The sequence below is a fragment of the Chroicocephalus ridibundus genome, chromosome 8 (assembly GCF_963924245.1).
Source record: "Chroicocephalus ridibundus chromosome 8, bChrRid1.1, whole genome shotgun sequence".
Lineage (NCBI taxonomy): Eukaryota > Metazoa > Chordata > Aves > Charadriiformes > Laridae > Chroicocephalus > Chroicocephalus ridibundus.
Window position 1 is genome coordinate 51,386,853 of NC_086291.1, and position 20,857 is coordinate 51,407,709.

Below are 20,857 nucleotides of genomic sequence, written 5' to 3' on the forward strand. Positions count from 1 at the left end.
TCTGAATTTCCTTGCTTTGGGCACTTTTAAATTAAAGTGGTAATGCGCTTTAAATCCTGTTTCCCTGCTTTTTCACTACACTCTTCAATCCCTTCCTCCAGAAACTAATCAAGATGTCTCAGACTCACTTAGACTCTGCTCCAGCCACCTTCCCTGGTAACTTATTCCATATGTCTGTGATCCTTCGCAAGACACAGCTCCACCTTAATTCCCTGTTTACTTCCAGTTTCCCAACATGCTGTTACACCCCCGACGCTCAAATCCCCTCCACCTCCCCGTTACATCTCCGGTAGTGATAATTATTTGTACAGCACATCACATCATCAAGCTGGCAAACATCACCTACCGAATCCTTTGACTAACATACACATCTCAGCAGTGCTGCCTGCCCTCTGCTAAAGGGGCACTGCAAACCCATCCTGATGGAAACCAAAAGTGCTTATTGGAAACCCTTGAGAAATTACCACCTCTCCATTAACAGTCCAAACAAGCCGTGTTGCGTGTGTACAGCCTCGCTTGTATATACACGTCTATGCTGCCATGAAACGGGCAGGCAGCAGGCTTGCAGGAACATGAGAGTGGGAATCTGAAGGCGTTTAACCTCCTTGATCACCGTTTCTGATAGATATTCCCACTGACACCTCCCTTCTGAGCATGTGTTGGGATGGGATCCGTGTTACCAGCACAGCAACCCCCAGCCCTCAGCTGTGTGTCATACAGGGAACTGCCAGGCTCCACGTTTGTGTCGCACAAAGAGAAAGGCAGGGAGGGAAGAGACACAGGAGATGGCTTTAAATAGAGATGATGAAAAGCCACGTGAATTGAAGCACACCATCACTGTTGGACGCTTTCAGAGGGACCACTAACACCTGACAGCATCGCAGCCACGTGAAAGCACCAAACACTCACCTTCGCCCTGGTGCAGGAAAACTCAGTCTCAGCTCTTGCTTCTTGTTGGCCTCGAGTCCAACCTGACCTAAAGGCATTTCGTGTGCCTCATGTTTTACAGGAGGAACACCAGCCGTAAACGGATAATGACATTTCCATGCTGCTTTTAGCGCCAGCCCTCCAAGTGCCAGCTGCGTGGCTGCAGCCACAGAGCTGCAGTAAAACAGCAGCAGCTCACGCTCCCAGGCCCGGCTCCCTTGCACGACTTGCTCCGCTAACTTCATCCACAGCAGCAATCCAGGCCGTGCACGGCTGATACACACTCGTTAAAAACTTCCACGCGTAGTTCAAATAGCTCCAAACCTCAAACAACACAGAGAGGGAGAGGCAGCACATGTGCAAAGGTTACCACGCACATCCATAAAAACCAGTCTTGTCTCCTCCGCTCAAAGCTGCCTGCTATTTAACACTCTCTCCAGCTAAGCCAAAGATGTAACGATGCGAGGACAGATCTTGGCAGGCCTCAACCCAGCTGTGCACGATTTTGGCAGCACCAGGCTCAACAAACCTGCCTAGGCGGGAAGGGGCCCCGGCACCTCGCTGGGACTGGCACGGCATCCTTGGCTGGACGGGGCTCCCACATCCTCTCTCTTGCTCTGCCCGTGCTCATCCCAGTTTCTCCCCTGGTCCCTGGCTCAGATCAGGACCTGTTTCCCCATTCCAGTCCCTACGTCATATTTTCTGTCCCCAGCAGCGGGGCAGTTTTTACAGTGGACTCACTGCTGCTTTTGCGTTTTGACCCAGTAAGTCCTTGACCTGTCCCACCATTACCATCATACTGCACCAGCTCCGGCTGGAAGAGGCAACACTATGCCAAGAGTTGGAGCTGAACTTATTACCTACCCTGTTGATATCTGCTTTATCAACAAAAAGATGTGCTGGTAGGTGGGAATGGCCCTACAATTAACTTCCTCTTGTCAAAAAACCCCTCTGGTATGAGACTGGAGGAGCTGTGTGTAACAAGCAGAGGCGATCCTTGGGAATAATTGGAGAGGAAATCTAAAAGTCATGTCTACATTCAAAAGCATCGGCCTTTGCATGTCAACATTCAGCTTGATGCCTGCCAAGATGCAGCCTGAGCTGCTCCATGGCACGGCACCACACTGCAAGCTGGACAGGGGGGTTAAAGCTCACGCAGCGCAGGAAAACCCCACGGCAGAGAAACAGGGAGATGCCCCCACCACCCAGCACTGCTACCCCTCACCCACCGGCCTGGCTGCAAGGGGCTCAAGAATGAACCTTGCCTAGGGTTCTTCCCAAAAATCTGGTTAAAACACATTCCTCTACTCCTATCACTTTACACGTGTTTTTTCAGTTACTAAGTTTTATCAGTGTTACTATAGTTACGCACACAGGTGTTGACAAAAATCAAATTCTCACATTTCTGAGTAAGTACGCACACAATGTTTTTTAGACACTCAACTAATGAAGAAACAGGAACTGTATTTTATGGTTTACGTATGCAATCACTAACGACTTTCAGGATCCAAAGAGCTACTACGAAGTTTCAGCAACACAGTGTGAGCAATTCACCAGCCCACAGCTACTCCCCAGCCTGTCCCCAGCGCAAGCGGGGCAGGTACCTGGATTCCCCCAGCACAAGGTTTTCACCTGCATGAAGTAATTACACAGAATATCTGAACTCGACAAAGTTGTCATCTGCTTTCAAGTCTTCTGCAAAATATGAATGGGACTAACATTTGCTGAACGGGGTATTAGCCACAAATTATATTTTTCCAATAAAGGAAAGCTCATGAGCAATGTGGCTGCTTATCACAAAAAAACCCCAAAAGCAAAAGAGAAACTTGCCCATCTCAGAGGTAAAGCCCACGACCTCTCCTAGTGCAGCAGATGATCCACGGCCCTGGTAATTAAAACAGAAGCTGCCCCCAGAGCGTGAAGCCCAGACAGTACAAATGTGACCTGGCTTTGAAAAGCCACAAGATGCAGGGGACGTGCCGCTCCACCGACCCAGGGAAGCACAGCTACTCCTCCAACGAGTCCCGTTACTGGGGATCAGGTGATTATAAAAATCTGCATTTTAGCTAAACGGCTGCCAGGAGCTGAGCCCCACCAGAACCCCCAGCCTGGGGCAAGGGGCTTGGAGAAGAGGCTGCCCCAGTCCGGGGAGCTAGGCCAGCAGCACGCAGACACCCCCACCATCCTCAAAGCCATCAAATACACTGAGTCCAACAACAGCTCTACAGGGAACGGAGCAGCTGGAAACCAAACTCCTTCTGCTGAAAAATATATATATACTTGAGAGAGGGCCGAAGTTCTGAGTGTGCAGCATCGTGGCTTCGATGTCTCCCCAGGCAGCTGCAGATGTCAAAACACCTAATTACCACCAGGCAACGTTGCCGAGCAAAGCACCTTACTGACAGCACGGGCTGCTCCTTTCGGCAAGAAACCACAGTTTGGGTAACATCCTTGGTTAACGCCTGACGGGCCGAGCACGCACCTTTGCTTACCCACCTCTTGATTCTTGTGGGAACACAAAACAACGCTTTGCATCTTCCAGGCTTCAAGAAATCAGAGTGACAGAGAGTCACGAGCAAAACGACACAGACATCAAGTCACCGAGCACTTCTGAGGCAAATCAGCCCCATAAATGTCTGTTTGCATCACTTATTTCCTAACAAGCTGCTCAATCACACAAAGGGACCGCTATTCTGTTGCCTCTGCATGTTCCTGTGAAGCATCCGTCTTTACATCCTGCAGTAATGGATTATTAGGAACATCAAACATATAGATTGAATCACATAATTACGCCTTTTAAAAAGTCAGTAATATTTGAGATCAGCCCAGCATTTGCTGCCAATCAAACCCTAGAAGCAGAGCCTGCCCGTGCTCCTCGCCTCCTGCAAGCATGCAGCCAGGATTATTTTACTTCTTATATGCTGTATGTCCCCTAAGCAAGCCCAGCCCAGTCCCCAGGGAAGGCATGTACAATAAGGCAAGATCTAGACATGATTTTTGAGGGGAGGATTAGCCAGGAAACAGCAAGGCTCCCTTACACCAGTCCGGAGCTGGACGACAGTGCTCACGTGCTTCATCAGCAAACACCTGGTTAAGGCTAAGAGAGAAGGAAACAGGACCACGCTGGGGATGCTGCTGAGCATCAGGAGCAATATTCTCCTCCTAAGGAGGAGAGAGACTCACAGGGAGACACAAAAGAAAAGGCAGCAGCAAAGCAGAAGAACAGGCACAGCGCATCCATGAGCTTCATGTGCTGCTCAGACACCTTCCACCAGCTCTGTGGACTTCTATGGTTTACGTGATAGGAAGCATAAAGACATATCGCTGCTCTGATGCTCCTTAACTGGGACATTGTAACCAAGTCTGTGGGGTGATAGGATATAGGAAGTTTTTGAGACAATGGTTAATGTGCTATGGGGAGATGGATAGCAACAATCATGCCAATTTGGGTTAGAAAATAACATCCTTGAGGTCTAGCCTGCCTTCTTTACAGTCAGGTATATTTTGTATCCAGCAGCTTACTGGGCTCGATCTTCTGTTCCTTCACAGGCTGATATGAGAGGGGCTGCAATGGGCACTGGCACATCAGCCTTCATTTTGGTAGGAATTCCTAGTGCTTCATTGCAAAGTCTCTGGTTGCTAGAGCTCCACATGGAAAAAGTTCCCAAATATGATACACTGAATGGAAAAAAAGGGGCTGACAAGGGAAATCCACCCCCGTGTACTGCTCACGATACAGGAACTGACTGCAGAAAACAGGAGAGCTATGGGATAGGAACCTGAAGTTTTCACTGGGAGCCACCACATTGCAAAAGGGAGACAATCTGCCCATCTAAGCTGCGTTTCAAACCAGCACGTGGCACTGCTCACCCAACATCCAGCACAAAGTGAGAAAAAACAAGCCGACCCAAGGGAATGCTCTTTGCTTTGAGGATGGCATTTTACAAGGAAAGCTTTACCCCAACCAGCTAAGAGAGTCCCCGGAGAACCGTGCGGCAAAGTTGAACTTTCTTTCTGTGTATGATACAATCATTGCCAATCCCACCCCTGGGAAAAACTTCCTTCAGCCCACATTTGTGCACATGCTTCAGCTCCTGCCCAGATTAGAGAAGAAACCAAAGATGGCCTGTGAGCAGGTGCACCTGCGCTCCAGGAGGATACTTCGGTTTCACGCATTAAACTGGCTTCCCAGTGCCTGCAAGCGTCATTACCCCGGCTGAGAAGGAAACGTACATGTGTTTGGGCCCCAAAACATTAAAGATACCATCAATCACCGATTTCCACTTGCTTGTATAGATCCCCATTTAATGACCTTTCCATGTTTTCCTCTCCCATGCCTGTTACTTATATATCAGTAACCCAGACAGACAAGGGACTCGTGCGGCAGCACCTCTTCTGCAGAGGGCTCTCCCTAAAATAACAGGAGAGTTATTACTCTCCAGATAAAAATCAAGAAGCAGCACAGAGATAACAGTAACAAAGATGTCTGGTGAGCATGATTTTCCTTTATATCCAACCTGTCCCATAATTCAGAACAGATATTACAAATTAACAGGAACAGAGTAAAGCTCAGCCAGACTCCCATTTAAAAAGGAAAGCAGGATGCAAACTTGGTAATCGTATAACTTAAGAAAATTATCTGTGTTCCCCTACACATTTGGTGTCATGGACTGTCGATTCTTTCCATAATCACCATCATGACTGAGAAGAAGCATTTCAGAACTGAGAAGCACCAAGACCAGAGGAGTCAGGCTCCATCCATCGGGGACAAAGGGGCTATGCTGACACTTGGTGAAAACGTCATCGGTGATAAATGGCCCAAATAATACATTCACAATGAGGTGCCTGAAAACAAACAAACAAAAAACCCCACGCCAAAAAACCAAAACCCCACAACCATGCTCCCCAAGCCCTGAAGTCAAAGTGAAGTCTAATCTGCATTTAAAGTAACTTGCACCTTGGACTTCACCAGGTCAGAGGACCAACAGGTCATCTCATGGGATCTCATCTGGCAAGACAGGGGACATTCTCAGCTCCTCTCAAATCCCTGCACAGGGGTCCTGCAGTGACTGGGACCCCTCAGGTCACCCACACGGGTCCCCATGACTGTCATTAAAGGCCAGACAGTGCTGTGTTACTGCACTCGCAAATCTTTAACAACTTAGACCTTTGCTGCCCTCAAAAACGTAATGAAGAAACCACGCAGGCCAGCTACTACAGTGCTTATCATTCTGTGCTTAAAGGACTGGGCAGGAAATTTAATTTGTAATAAAAGGTAGACGGGTATTTTTGTCAGGTTAGCAGCTTTCAACTGTGTTCCCTAAACAGTTGCTTAAAATACTTGAGAACTACTGTAAAAGACATGCCGCAATGGTGGCTGCTGTGTTAAGTTTTAAGTGCTGCTTTAAGCTTGTAGAAATCCTTCCTCAGGCAGAGAGCAGCTGCCCTTGGGACTGTGACCTCCCCACACCAATCCTGGCACTTGGAGACACACGGCTCCAGCCAGCTTGAGGACAGATGCAAATGGGACCCTCTACAGCTAACTTTGAAAGATCTCAATTTTAACCAAGTCAACGTGATGGCCAAACGAGAAATGGGAGAGCATCAAGAACAATACACATTTTCTCACAAAAAAATTAATACCAAAACCACCCCTAATTTCTCATCCAAAAAAGTTTCAACAGAACCGTTCTCAGTAGACCAACACCACACCCTTCATACCTCTTGTATCAACTGCATGGAGGATCACATCTCATCATCGTGTGATGTTCACGTGGATTGCAAATTATCGTCCCTGAGGAGCTCTGTACAGAGCCAGCAGCAAGTCAACAGGTCCTCTCATGCAGAAGTGCCAGTGAGCAGCAAGTCACAGACCCAGCCCTGATGCTCTGAGGACAGTGCCTCTGTGCAGCAAGAGCCTGCTGCGGTGCCAGCCCTGAAGCTCCCCGACTGCTTCTCCAGCCTACGGACTCTGATGCTGCAGAAGAGTCCACACACAGATTTACAAACTGTTGTTTAAGGCAGGCCATTTTTAAGGATTATCTTCCATTATTCTCTCCCAAAACCATACACTGCGCTTAACTTGGCTATTGCACTTCCCTTCCAACATCCATTTCCCATGAACAGCACCAACAACTTCGCAAAAGCTCCCATTTTGATTCCTTTCCTACCAGCAGTTTTGCTAATGTCGTGGTTTGGGTCAGGTTGGCCAACGACAAGACAACAGACGCTCTCCCGCACCTCTCACTCCAAGGAGAGGAAGAAGAGAGAGATTTATGAGTTTAGAAAAAAACTAAACTACTTTAAAGAAGCATTAATAATAAAATAAAAAAGAAACAACGAAATAGATACAATACACAGAAATATACACAACACCATAGCACGCTCACAGGGCGCTGGCAGGCAGGCACTGGGGAAGTTCCAGACCGGACTCAGCGACAAATGGGAACTGGACCACACTGACCGGGATCAAAAGGCAGATGAGCTGACGGGGTACTCCTTGGGCATCAGTCATCAAAGAAAGAGAGCCACTGGAGACGCAGCCGCCATTGGAGACGAGCCAACCCAACCCCTTTGATCCCTCAGCTTTTACACTGAGCATGGCAGCTGGGATGGAGCACCCGATTGGTCAGTTTGGGCTACCTGACCTGTCCACCCTCCTCACAGGTGCGATCCCTCCATGGGGTAAACAACCACCTCAGCTGGCCCTGGTTGCCACAGGCACAAGGATAAGGAAGAGCCTCTCACTGAACAGAAAGTTAGCTGTGTCCCAGTTTGGGGTGAAGCAGAGACAAGAACCATTCCAGGTTTTTTTTTTTTTCTAACAGCAATTTCCCAGCTGTCCCAGGAAAAGCCTCCACAAAACAGATCACAAGAGCCTAAATAATTGTGCATTTACCAACCTAACCACAACAGCTTGTTTGCCATGAGCATCCTGAAATTGTGTGCTCAGCCCAGAATGGAGATCTTCCCATTAGCTCCATCTCCCACTCCTATCCTGGGGAATGTCCAACAAGACCCTCTCTCTGCATAGAGAGTCCGGCTTCCTAAAAGACTGGACTTCTATAATTTAAAGTAAAGTTGCAATGACAGATGCATCCAGTAGCCTCCATCCCAGGGTATGGCAGGACGCTACAACAGCATCATTCACCTGAACTCCAACCAAAAGCTTTATGGCATTTAAAAAGCATTACAAAGATGACTTCGTCCCATAAACCCTTACTGAATATTTTCAACCAGCAGTTGCATTAAAAATCTATGGGATTATCTACACATGCAGATATTCTACAGGGTCACAGAATGACGTGCTGGAGTGGACCTTCAGGAGTCATTTTACCCATCTGTATTGCCCCGCAGCAGGACCACATCTACGTAGTCAATAAGGAGCAAGAATCGCAGCTTCACAAAGCAGAGCAAAATTTGGCAATGCTACACATTAGCTATGGCAAAGAAATGAATGCAACATCAGAGAGTGGGTTTTGAAATACCGCTTGCACTTCACATGCGAAAAAGCAAAGTTTTCTGCTCTTTCAAGATGAATTTGCTGAACTGCCACGGGCTGGGAAGCCACCCTTCAATGTGACAAGCGTACAGCACATGTTTTCCAAGAACATCTACCGCGATAACACATTCTCCACCACCAAAGTTGTCTTGAAAACAGGTAACACTAAGGTTACCGCAAAAAAGCTTGTATTTTATTTTTTTAAGAGCAGGAGGATAATTAAGAGCTTATTGAGCTCAACTACAGATTCAAGCGCTTTAAGAGCTGGGGTAAAAGAAGGATTTTAGAGCAAACGGACACAGGAATGTCCCGTCTGCACGCAATCACCTTCTAGAGTCATGATCCTTAGCTTAAAGTTTTGGGATATTTTGAATTGTCCAAAATGTGTATCGAGATGACAGGAGAACGCCCCCACCACACCTTTATTTTAACAAAGATGTGTCAGTTCCTGATGGATTCTTTTACAAGCTACCTGGGAATTTCCACTGGCACTGGGACAGTAACGCAGCAATTGTTCTCTTTGAAAACACAGAGCAGAGAATGACATTTTAGTAAAGCACGCACAACGAAAAAATAACTCGGGGTAAAGCTCCTGGGAATTACCCACTGGACTCCAACCATCTTATAAAAAAGCCACAATGCCCAACTGTCAAACTTCACTTTTATTCCTTTTCAAGAGCCAGTCACAAGAGCAGCACCAAGATACCAACACAGATATTCTTAGTCCTATGTTTGTCCTCCTTAAAATAAACCCTAATAGTAAGTTGAAAGATTTCGTGAACCACAGCGTGAAGCATTTCCTCCTACGTGCTCCTTCCTTGTAACCAGAAAAATTCCTTAACAAGAGGACTCCAGCACAATGTGCTGGACCAAGGGCAGGTTTTCTGCTAGGATGAGACACTCCTCAGAAAAGCAAAAATGTGAAGTCCCACTTACCGCTCCAAGCATGATCCTGAAAATCAGCCACCGGAAGCCCCAGATGACGATGCTGGAAGGAGGAGTGTGCCGGGGCAGGCGGGAGAGGGTCCAGAGCGGGCAGAGAAATATCCCCAGGAACCCTGTTTCCAGGAGCTGTGATTCCCATCCTGTAGTGCCAACATGTGCAAAATGGAAAAGAAAATAGTTATTGCACAAGTCCTGTAAGTTATCCTTTCACAAATTTGAAACACCCAAGAAGAAAAAAAACCAACGTGTAACGCTTTTTAAGTTTAATTCAGGGGAACTTAGGTACCAACTTTGTCCTAACACACACATCACACACACTGGGAATTCAGATGCTTTAAGCTACAGTGTGAACGATGGACATCTATGTTAGGTGCATCGGGTTGTGTTGTTGTTCTCCAAGACCACACACTGACACTTTTGTTGTTTACGTGGTTATTTTATGCAGCATAAAGCAAGAGGAAAAAAAAAAAAAAAGAACTTCTATGAAGCAAAGGAAAATGCGATTTAAGTGCCTTGGGTATTGGCAAGGTGATCCAGGCACACAACTGACTTCTGCAGGCCATGGACCAACCGAGCGATTGCAAACCATCCCACTGATTTTACTGGATTTGTGCCAAAATGGGGCAGTCTTTATCTTCAAAAGACAATGATTAAAAATCACATTAAGTCTTACTCATCGTCAACGTTAACATGCAATCAGAAGCTTTGAATTTTTTTTAACCGCAAAGAAAAATCGTAACGAAAAAAGTCCAAATCGTCCATCGAGCCAGTTTTACACATTGCTGGATTTCGCAAAATTACTCTGGATTGAATACCAGTAGAGCCGAGACCAAAGCACAGCCTTATAACCACACAGTCAACCTGTTACCTGCAATACCAGCTGCTTTGGAGAAGGCAGACTATAACCTGCTTCATGCAAATCTACATTTTGCATTTTCTTTTTCCAGCGCAGCGTAAAGTATAAATATTGAAATGATTATTCCGGAAGAGCCAGAACACAGCAGTTCTGTTTTGACAGGTGAAGACCAACCTCCACTACATTTTTAATAACAATATACTGATGCCAAAACCAAATTTCTCCCAACTTTGTCCTATCTGCAGTTACACACTTCTATGTTCAAATACTTCTGTGAGATACAATTGCAGTCTGAAGCCATTAAAAAAAAGAAAAAAAAGGCACTAAATGGCACACTAGTGGGGACAATTCCTGAAAACTCAGCAGCCTCATTGGAGCCATTTAAGACGCTGGTATTCCCATCTAGATGTCTACACAGATTAAACCAGATAGTGCCCATGGGTCACCTGTTGCCACATTCCTTCTCAAGACCCCCCCTGGCATTTCACTAGTTTTCAAATGGCAGCAACAGTTTGGTCCATAACACCTCCCTTCACCCAGCCCACACAGGCCGGGAAACACCTACCAAAGGCATTAATTTCTTCCAGCTCCAGTCTGAGACACCCGATCGCACCCCAGGTCGAGATTTTTCAAACCCCTGATTTGATGTTGTCACACAAGCAAAACTACACTGAATTTGCTTTAAAATATTTTGAGTAGCAGACACACAATCTCCTTTTTTTAATCTTAATATGCACAAGGTCCCCCAAATCAAAATGCAATTTTCTTTTTCTCAGTAAGATTCTTATACATCAAATAGCTATTAAAAAAATCCACATTCTCCCTCCATACATCCTGTGGCTTCTAGAACAGATACCCCAACTGCCAAAGTTAGCGCTTCTGAGAGGAGAAGCGAAGTATATTGTTATAAAAGCAGCTGCACCAGGAAAGCAAAGGCTAATACAAAATGTGAAAGGTTAATTGTTACTAAACCCAGCCACAAATAGCAGTTATGGGTCTAACTGGCACCAAAATGGTAGTATATCTCCTTCGTTTCTGCCTGCACAAGAATCCCACTGTTATCAGCGTTTTCATATGTTAATCACTGTGTTCCCCTGCAGACGTATAGGATGCGCGCTGGATGGCTGAGCAGGAAGGCGGACGCCTCTCCATCTCCAAACGGCCTTTACATCCCTCCGTCTGTGCTTCCCTTTGAGAGCAGCATCGCCTCTCACCGAGCAGCACGCAGTGGCTTTTTTTTTTTTTTTTTTAATTTTATTTTTAAACCAAACTCCTCAGGAGGTGTATGCGTGTGCGGAGGGAAGGGGCACCAAAGGATTGCACGATCCCGCGTGACACATTTCTTGTGCGTTAAATGGGTTCCAGGAGCGTGCATCCAGCACAGGGCGACACGTGCAAGAGCGCACGTGTGTCCGAAGCGAAGCCGAAGCTTTCCCGGTATGTGCTGGCCTCTGAGGATCATGAGTTCAGCCTGCACCTGTGCTTCTTGTTCCAAAGCGACAAGTTTGAATCCTGGCACCGCCACCACCCGGCTGCCAGTCCAACAGCATTAATCCGACGCGAAGCGTGCCAGCGTGGGGGACAGCCCAGCGCGGCAGCGGGAGGGAAGGACCGGAGCAAACAGTGCTGCCAGCTGTTGGGAGAAACCTCTTAAATTACCCACTGCTGACAAGGGGGGCTGGCAGCGGGCGCAGCTAAACCGGCACCAAACAGGGTTTAACTGCAAGCGCAGCCAAGGACAAACTACGGTCACAGCACTGTTTCACAAGTCTCCGTCTAAACCTCCTCGGCTTGCGGCTAAATCTTGTCCAGCTCCGGCACCCATCGATGGCAACAGGCAGATTTGCCAGCGCTGATGAGGTGCTGTGCTGTACTTTGCTCTGCTACTGACCTTCATATCAGATCACAGCAAGTTCCTGCTAAAAATCTAAGTTTAAGATGCAGATATGCACGGAGAGCCTCTGATTTATTAACAACCCTCTTCCTGATGGACTGAGTCTCCACAGCTGGTAATGTGGTCATGCAGATCAATTTTCCCTACTAGCACACATCACCCAAACAGTCACATACCCTGCCCTCGGCGGCGGAATCTCCTCTCCAGCCTCCATTCATCTTCCTTCCACCCCAAGCAGCTCCTCGCCCTGAACCCTTCCCTGCGGCCGCCCTCCTGCTCCCGACCGCTTTCTGCTTGGCATGGATCTCATCCTCACTATAGCTGGTTATTCCTCTTACAGGCTTCACCACGTGCAAAGTACTGCTTGATGCTATTCCATTTCTGCAAGTGCTTGCGATGGTAGGATTATCCAGAATGCTACACGTGTCATATTTTCTGCTAAAAATTACAGCAAAATCATGAAGACTTTCAAGGACGCGAACACGTTGTTCAACACCACAACTGTATCCACAGTACAGCGTAAACGGGGGGAGCTCTGCTCCATCTCACATTTGCTTTATTGTAAGTTGATATTAGAAAGCAAGATTACAAGATCCATCAACGCAAACCTTGCATTTCTAACTGCTGACTTACAGTTGTTCTCGTCTACCCCTTAAAAACCTCAGCCTCAAAAGCCCTTGCAATCTTAGACAGGTTTGAGGCTGTAACCATGTGTCTGCTGAACACCGCTGAAATGAGCATTGCCACCTTTTAACATCACTTCTGAGGCTCACAAAGCCCAAACACACCGTGACAACTACCAGGAATCAACCAAGTCATCCACCTTGGCAGGGAAGACCTTAAATGTGTTTCTCTGTATCCTTATCGTCCTCTTCTTGCTATTACGTGGGCAGTGCCGATGAGATGTGTTTGCTGAGGTGGCAGTGCCAGGCAAAGGAGCATCCTCCATTTCTACCAAACGTACTGGGAACGACACACCGAACCCTCCTCCAAGCTGCAGAAATTCCCACCCTCAACAGTTTTTAGGACAGTTGTAGCACCGCAAAATCATGGATATGAAGGAACTCATCTCTGTGACCTGGGGGGAGCTAGAGGGGGAACCAAATGATCCCCCACTTTGGGGCTGTGGAAGGGGAGGCCAGGCACCAGGCATCTGGTGCTTTAGGAGCGTCCATGTGGCAGCTATGGTGCATGACACAAACCAAGAAACTAACGGCAACATGGGAATCAAAGCACTGGTAATGAAGCAAAGATTTCTGGTCTGTAACAATGCCAGTTGATCACATACAGTGACATTTCCCAATCCTAGCGTTTCTGGAGTGAAACCCATTTTCTAAAAGGCAGCAACCCCCATGATATTTAGAGGCAGCGAGGCTATCTCAGAAAGGCAGTTCCCATCCTCAAAGCACCAACCAACACAACCTCATTGCCTGGGCTAAATCTCGGGGCTCACCTCCGCTCCGGTCCCTCCGGCCCCGGCGCACACTGATACTGCTGGGAACGAAAGGGTCACGTTGTTGACCCACCTGCTCCTGTTTTCTTCAGTTGGATCTAGTCAAATTTCAGCAGCTGCAGAGCAGCACAAAGCGCCCCATTGTTATCTCCCGCGCAGCCGGAGAGGGAGCCACGGGGTGGGTGGTTTTTTTTTTGGGGGGAAAAAAAAAATTGAAATAAAATAAACTGCCAATAGCGGCTGCACTTGCCCCACACGCGTTTTGAATGTTTGTTACATGCTCCGAACTTGATGCAGCAAATTCCATAGTTTGGCATTTTCTAGAGGTCTCTGCTGGGGCAGGGGAGGAGGAGAAGCTGGGAGGATGTGTCGGTGGGGGGGGGGCAGGAAAGACAGGGAAGTAGAGGAAGCAACAACAAAAACAAAACAAAACAAAAAAAAGCTTTCTCATTTTCCTTTTAGGGTTTTCAAATGTTTTTCTTCTGCAAAATTATATAAAACCTCCAATAGTTTAAATTTTCAGCTAGGAAATTTAGCTCAACGTCAAGTGATCTCTAGAGTCAAAACCCATTTGCTGCTTGAAAGAGGAACTGCGAGCGCCGACACGGCGCGTTCTCACTGCATCCTTCGGCAGAGACCGTACACATTGGCAGGAACACCTGATGCACTGTAGAAAACATTACTGGTGTTTAACATTTAAAAAAGAAAAAGTCAGTTTGGTATGAACGGTCTCCAGAAAAGTCCAAAGCAGCCCCATTATGGCTCCCTATAGAGAGTATTATTTCTAATGGAATATAGATTATATAGCATTATAACATTAAGGTTTCCAATTTTCATCTTTATTATTTAGCATCAAATACCTGATGAAAAAAACAGCCAAGTTATCGCAGCTTGTCCATGGCTACAGAGGAAAACCAGTGCAACCCCTTCCCACCCAGCACCTTCAGCCTTCCGCATCCCAAACCAGTTCTCTGTTTACACGGACAGTCGGGGAGAAAGCAACGAGGCAGAGAAGGGCAGAAAGCTTTCAGAACTAAATACAAAACGGTCAGGTACAAAGATAATGAAGATACTTATTTTCAATTAATCTATTTTTCTGAGAAAAAAAATCATCCGTCCAAAATCAGAACCCGGTCCTAGCTATGGTAGAAATAGCTCAGATCATTTGTTTGTATTAATTCCCCTTCCTAAAATATGGGATAAGGTGAAATAGCAAACCATCTCTCTTCATGTATACATGTATACACATAAAATTTATAGGGAGCATGTTTGCATGGCACAGACAAATGCTTCTACAATGTCCACGCATTTTACAGCTCTCTGCGGCCAGCGCAGAGGAGCTGGGGAGCGGACACTGCAGCTGTCTCCCTATGAATATTGTGTGTCAGGCGCCCCGGCAGCCAAAGCAAGGGAGATACCCAATACGGACTGACTTATACTGGAATTAGATTAACTGCTCCTGAGCCTCTCCTCCTTACCTCCCTGAAATTTAGTATGATATAATTTCAGCTATAGCGTTAAAACACCTGTTGAAAACAGTATGAGTTACACTGATGACTACGGGATATTCTGACCAAGGACTTTAGTCTGCAAATACTCATTGCAACTACCATGCATGGTTCCAAGCGGGGCAACCCGTGTCTGGCAGCAAGCAATACGCTCGCAATTAGGTGTTTACCTGCCGGTGTGCTCCCACGGGCACTGGGCTGCTCTTCGCTTCTGCACCCACCTCTCATCCCTATCACCTTCCCACTTCCAGTCTCCTCCTCCACCCTGCCATCCATACTCATCTCCCACTTGCAGAAACACAGATCAAATTAGAAAATGCTCAGAACTGTACTGATACATCAATACTTCTTTTAATAAGTACCTGTTGCCTCAAACGAGAAGAGTCGGGTCAAACCTAGCCCTCTTTTCCAACTATGAAAGATAAATCCCAAAAAAGAAAACCCAAAAAAGCCCACCCATGGAAAATAAAGGTTTCTACTTTTTCCTTATTTTTTATTTTTTTTTTTAAAAAAAAAATACTCTGTAAATCATTACCACTTTCACCATTCATGGCAACAACTTCTTCAAAGGAAAGCAAAGCTCCTACCTGTCCTAAAAAGAGCTGCATTGTTTTAAAGTGTCTCGCTAACATGTCCTGTAGTAAGTTAAAATACCGCATTTGCCAGCTAACTACAAACACCTTTTTTTATCTCCAGCTTGAAATACTGGCCACACTAAAACCCATGGCAAAATTATCACCAGTTTCAACTGGGTTTGGCTTTCATGAGGAGTTTCACATGGCTCGGCTACCACCTGTTGAAACGTGCTGGTTTCTCCTCTCTGCTGAAGACAAGTGCCAGGGGAGCGGGCTCAGCAGCCAGGGCAGGGGAAGACCATCACGGTGCTGAAGATAACACTAAAAACCCAAGTGAGCAAGATCCATCCGCTACTGTGCCATTCCAGGCTTACGGAGAGCAACAGCTAGATGCAAACAGCTTAGTCTACAGAGGAAGGAAACCCTTGGAAAGCGGAGAACATTCAATGAATCGCTTTAACTCGCTGCGCAGAAGTTCACACCATGATCAGTCGTGCTCTGCACCCCAGAAGCACTGGGTGCTCCATGAGGGATCACTAGCAGCTGTCCTTCCTCTGTGATTTTGCCCCTTTCTGCCTCTTTTCCAGTCATTTTTCCTCTTCCAGAAGGACAACAAACATATCAGGGGGACAGACTCATTCCCCTCGCTCTCTAGCTTTCCAAATATCAGTAAAAAGTAGAGGCACAAAGAGCACATACAAGAAATGTTCAAGTTTCTGTCAAGTTTTAAGAGTTTCCCGGGGCTCCCAATGGACAGGATTCCTGGTGATTCCTAATAGAGAGATCAGGTCTCTCCGCAGTCACACAGTCAGTCTGTAAGCACAAAAACCCTGTTAATAATGTCAGAGAGCAGTTCCGAACCTCCTCCATCACCAGGCAGAGCATACGTGCAAGGCCTAACTTTGAAATAATTTAGGTCTTCTATCAGAGGGATATTCAAGCCCCGGCATTAGCATTGCACACACCGTAGGAGCACAGCAAAGCTCTCTTCAAACGCTAAAAAGCGGAAAGTTTCAACTTTAAGACTTGAAAATACTGCAGAACAACAAGAACGCTTCATTTTGAAGTCACTTAAAAAAAACCCCACCAAAATTCCAAGTGCAACAGATGCTGACCTCAGAAGCACATCTGAACTGGGACAGAGGAAGAAGAGATGCTTAAAAAAGAAGAAATGGGTCCAGCACAGCTCTGAGGAAAAGACAACGAGGAAAAGACAATGATTTATTGCTTCTCGGTTTGGCCCTGCCTTTCACTTACGGATCCCAGAACAAAGAGCTACATCTCGCAAGCTGCCTGCCCCACAGGGTCTCGAGTCTTTTCAGAGAGATGAAAGCCAAAGCTCAGAGGGATGAAGGACAGAGTTCCCTTTGGCACCTCGTCCTGGGCAAGAACAGATTACCCGACTCCTCCACTAGTGCCCCAAACACCAATGAGCCCAAGATCTGAACTAGCTTCCCACAGCCAAACCCTGCCATATCCATTTTTCCCAAATACCATCTATGTTAAATGCTTCAGATTTCTCGTTTGCCAAAGAGATAGCAGACTGGTGATACTTCACATTTCTGCAGCCAACAGAATAGTTCTTGATGTTGTTGGAAGATTTGGAAAAATGTTATCAATAACTTTTGTTCTTAAAGTATAAACCACACAGAAAAAAAAAATTTAGCATAAAAACTTTTAAAAGCTTCCAAGTGCTCTCCAGGGTAGTCATTAGAAACTACTTAGGTAACAGGAGGGTGATAACAGTGAGTTAATGCAGCGTTAAATTAGCCCTCCTTCCATGCAGAACTTTAAGTGACAGAGGAATCAGTTGGGAGGATTTTTATTTTATTTTTTAAATAATGAAGTTAATGGATTTCCTGTTTTTAGCTCTGTGGGCGGCTGTCATTTTGAGGAATCCGTATATACTGTATTTAATTACTCTGTCTTAAAGTAACGAAAATAATTTCATCTGTGTTCGCATGAACTCGTGGCACCTCTCAACCACGGCCATCAAGACAAGGAGAACATGCATGCATCGCTGCCTGTCAGTGAGGTGCGTGTTGTCTCTGGAGATGTGCAACCACAGCAGCTACTGTTTGCTCATTGGACTTCTCAACATCTCAAGCCATCCCTCAAAATCTTCCCATGGCCAACCGCTGTAAGACCTGTGCCATAGATCTTGGTGAGCTGAGGGCAATGAGCATCAGGAGTGCTTCACAGCCAAGAGATGGCAGTGGCTTCCCAGGGTTTCTCACTGTTCTCCTGCGTGGGCACAGCTTGGGTTGGTGCTGGGCTTCCAAGGCAACCCAACGGCAGGTTTAACACCTCCTCTGGACTCACCTCCTGCAGTGGGGAAGTCACCCCATTTTCCCCTAACAGATTATTAGGAGTAGGGTCAGTGATGGCCATCAATAAATTTAGACAAAGATTTGCAGGATTTAGGCTGACGACAAAGACTGGGGGAGAAAAAAAAGCTACACATCTTGCAACGGTCCACAAACTACGTCCCACACAGAGAACTTCGTAAATGAAATAAGAAGTGACAGAAAGGACTGACTGTGGAACAAGACACTGAAGAACAGAGCCAGGAACAGACAGAGAATGAAAGGAGAGGCCAAGGGCAGCTGATGATAGGATCCGTTTAATATTGGTGCTACATGTTGCATTAGGGCATAGCAGGGTGCTCTGCAAGGGCTCCAAGTTCCCACTCAACGAATTCTCAGCGGAAGAAAAGAAAGCGGCTTTAAAGGCTTGACACAAAAAAGCCTGAAGGCAGAGAACAATCCCTGTCTGCCGGGAGTCGGAGGGATGCCTTCCCTGCAAAACCGATAACCTGCCTACTGCAGAGCGCTCTGTTTTCCTTTGAAGCAGCTGGCTCTGGTACTGCTGGAAACAAGTCTTGATGGATCACTGGTTTGAATCCAATATTGTGATTCCTCCGTTCCCCCGTGCAGAGGTTCAGGTATACACTGCACGTACCAGCGGACATGATCTACTGCCAGGTTCCCATGGCACTAAGAAAACAAAAGGGAAAATATGTATCATCGCTAAGGAACTCCGGTTCCTGGGACAAATAATTATAACCTGGAAGGGATTTTCTTTCCAATTATCCCATTTGTGCCGATTGCTTTGAAGTCCACGATATAGCTAAAAGCCAGCTCCAGTTTTCTGGTGAGTTTTCTCTCTGGAAACCCATGCTGATCAGATGAAAAGAATACATGATGGCACAGCCAAGCACACAGAGTCAGGAGGTTTTGGCTTAAAAGAAAATAAGTAAAACCAGAACATAACCAAAGGACAAGAAAGTCAAAGACTGAACCCTCACCTACCAAACCAGAACAGTTCGGGTTTGTTCAAGAATCAGTGGTTATTATACATGTTCCTGCTATGTCACTGGAAAAGCCCAAAATCCACCTCACGTAGAAACATCCCATTTGCTCAGCTGGGAGCGGGTCCATACAGAGCTCTGCAAACGCAGCGCTGTTCTCCGCAGGGAGGTCGACACAGAAATCCTGCACCAGCGTTTGCAGCACCTTCCCTCCATGAAGCCAACAGCGATTCAGCAACTGAGTTCTCTCAAAGCTCCTTTATTGCAATAAATGGTCACGAAAAGCTTCAGGAGGCTGAAGTGGTGGCTCCAAATGCCTCAATAACACAGATGAACCTCAGCTTCCAGTCCTCTTTTGCAGCAAAATCCATGTTTTCCTCCCAGCATTGATCATGAGCTGATTGGGTCAGAAGTTCAAGTCTACCCCAACATGCCCAAGATATACCTGAAGGCCATTGCTGCTGCCAACACACTCTCCCTAGTTCAGTTTGCCTCTCCCAGCAGGGCCTCCCCTGGCTACTCTGGGGCTGGCCCTCTGCTCAGCTTTGGTGGCCACTCCACTTTGTGTGGTCGCTGTGCCAAGAGAAGAGGCAGGAGAAAAAAAACAGCAGGAATGAGCAGAAACGTTCATTCAGGAAACTTAATGTCATTCTGGGATCAGCAAGTGGAAGCCCTCACAGGGATCAGCAAGTGGAAGCCCTCACACCAACCTCGGTCTAAAACTTCTGGGAAGGTCCTCTTGCAACCTGGCCTTGCTACAGGTGGACTCTTTCAGAGATAGAACAGCAGCCTCCAAGCACCTGGGAGAATCAGCATCTTATTCCCACCTGCAAAGCACTCTGAACCTTGGGAGGACACTGCAACCAAGGACATAAGGGTCCTTTGACTGATGGAAAGACATCAAGTGCTTTGGAAGGTGTAGCTGAGTTCAAAATACTAAAAAAATCCCTTTAGTGCTCATCTCTTCCACGCTATATTCCTTCTTGCTGTGCTTCTCCTCCTTATTCTCCACCAAGAAATCCCTAATATGAAGTATAAAGCCAGCAATTTCCACCTTCTCAAGCAACCTGTTGAACACATTTTATCTGTTCTTTATGGACAGGACCCCTGCAGTACTGTGCCATGTGCCTGCAGAGCTAAATTGCTAAAAACAGGTGTCTGTTGGGTGTTAAATCTATCTTCAGGCTGCTTTGGCAGCTTAAGAAACCATTAGCAGCTGTTAACATGGTTAGCATGGCAACGTTGAGCCTAACAGCTCAACCAGCCCGCTTTCTTCACCATTTCAAAACTATCATTCCCCACTTGTACACTTCAAGCAAGAACAAATTAAAACCAATACCATGAAGGCACCTGGCAAGCTATTTTGCTAGCAGACAGAAAGCAAGACTCGAAATAAAAAGCATATTAGACAAATTTTTCCTGCTGTATCATGTGAGATTCCCATTGCCCTTGGGAGATCACATTTTAGCCTCATACAAGCACATGTTTTAGCATCAATGTTTGCAGGAGACAATAAATACTCACCAAGGGATGACTCCTTCATCCAGCTTCCCCATCAGTTTGAAGTGGGCCTCTCATTTAAAGTTTTCTCTGCCTCCCTAATTTTTTTGTGAATGTAGTGCCTTTAAAGTACAGCTTGTATATGGAGGAGGGAAAAAAAGGGTGCATAGTTCATTAACATCGAGGCAGATATACCCATCCAACCCCTCAACAGCTGCAGGATCACAGGAGCAATGACCAAGGTGCAATCTCAACAGAGAGATGTGAGAGGACCATGAGCAGGTTATGGCCAACTTTTAGGTTGAACATGAAAGGCCGTCCTGGTGCAGAAGAAGATATACAGGTCCTGTGAGTAAAAAGGAGTCCCAGAGAAGGAGAGCACAACTTC

At 46.4% G+C, this 20,857-nt stretch overlaps 1 protein-coding gene across 1 annotated transcript in view; it reads right to left on the reverse strand.

Moving 5' to 3' along the window:
* Window positions 1–20,857, reverse strand: part of LMF1 (lipase maturation factor 1) — a 263,087-nt gene that overhangs the window by 193,118 nt on the left and 49,112 nt on the right. The window contains exon 4 of the mRNA XM_063345009.1: window positions 9,365–9,513. Coding sequence (XP_063201079.1) covers window positions 9,365–9,513 — 149 coding nt within the window. The remainder of the gene's footprint in view (window positions 1–9,364; window positions 9,514–20,857) is intronic.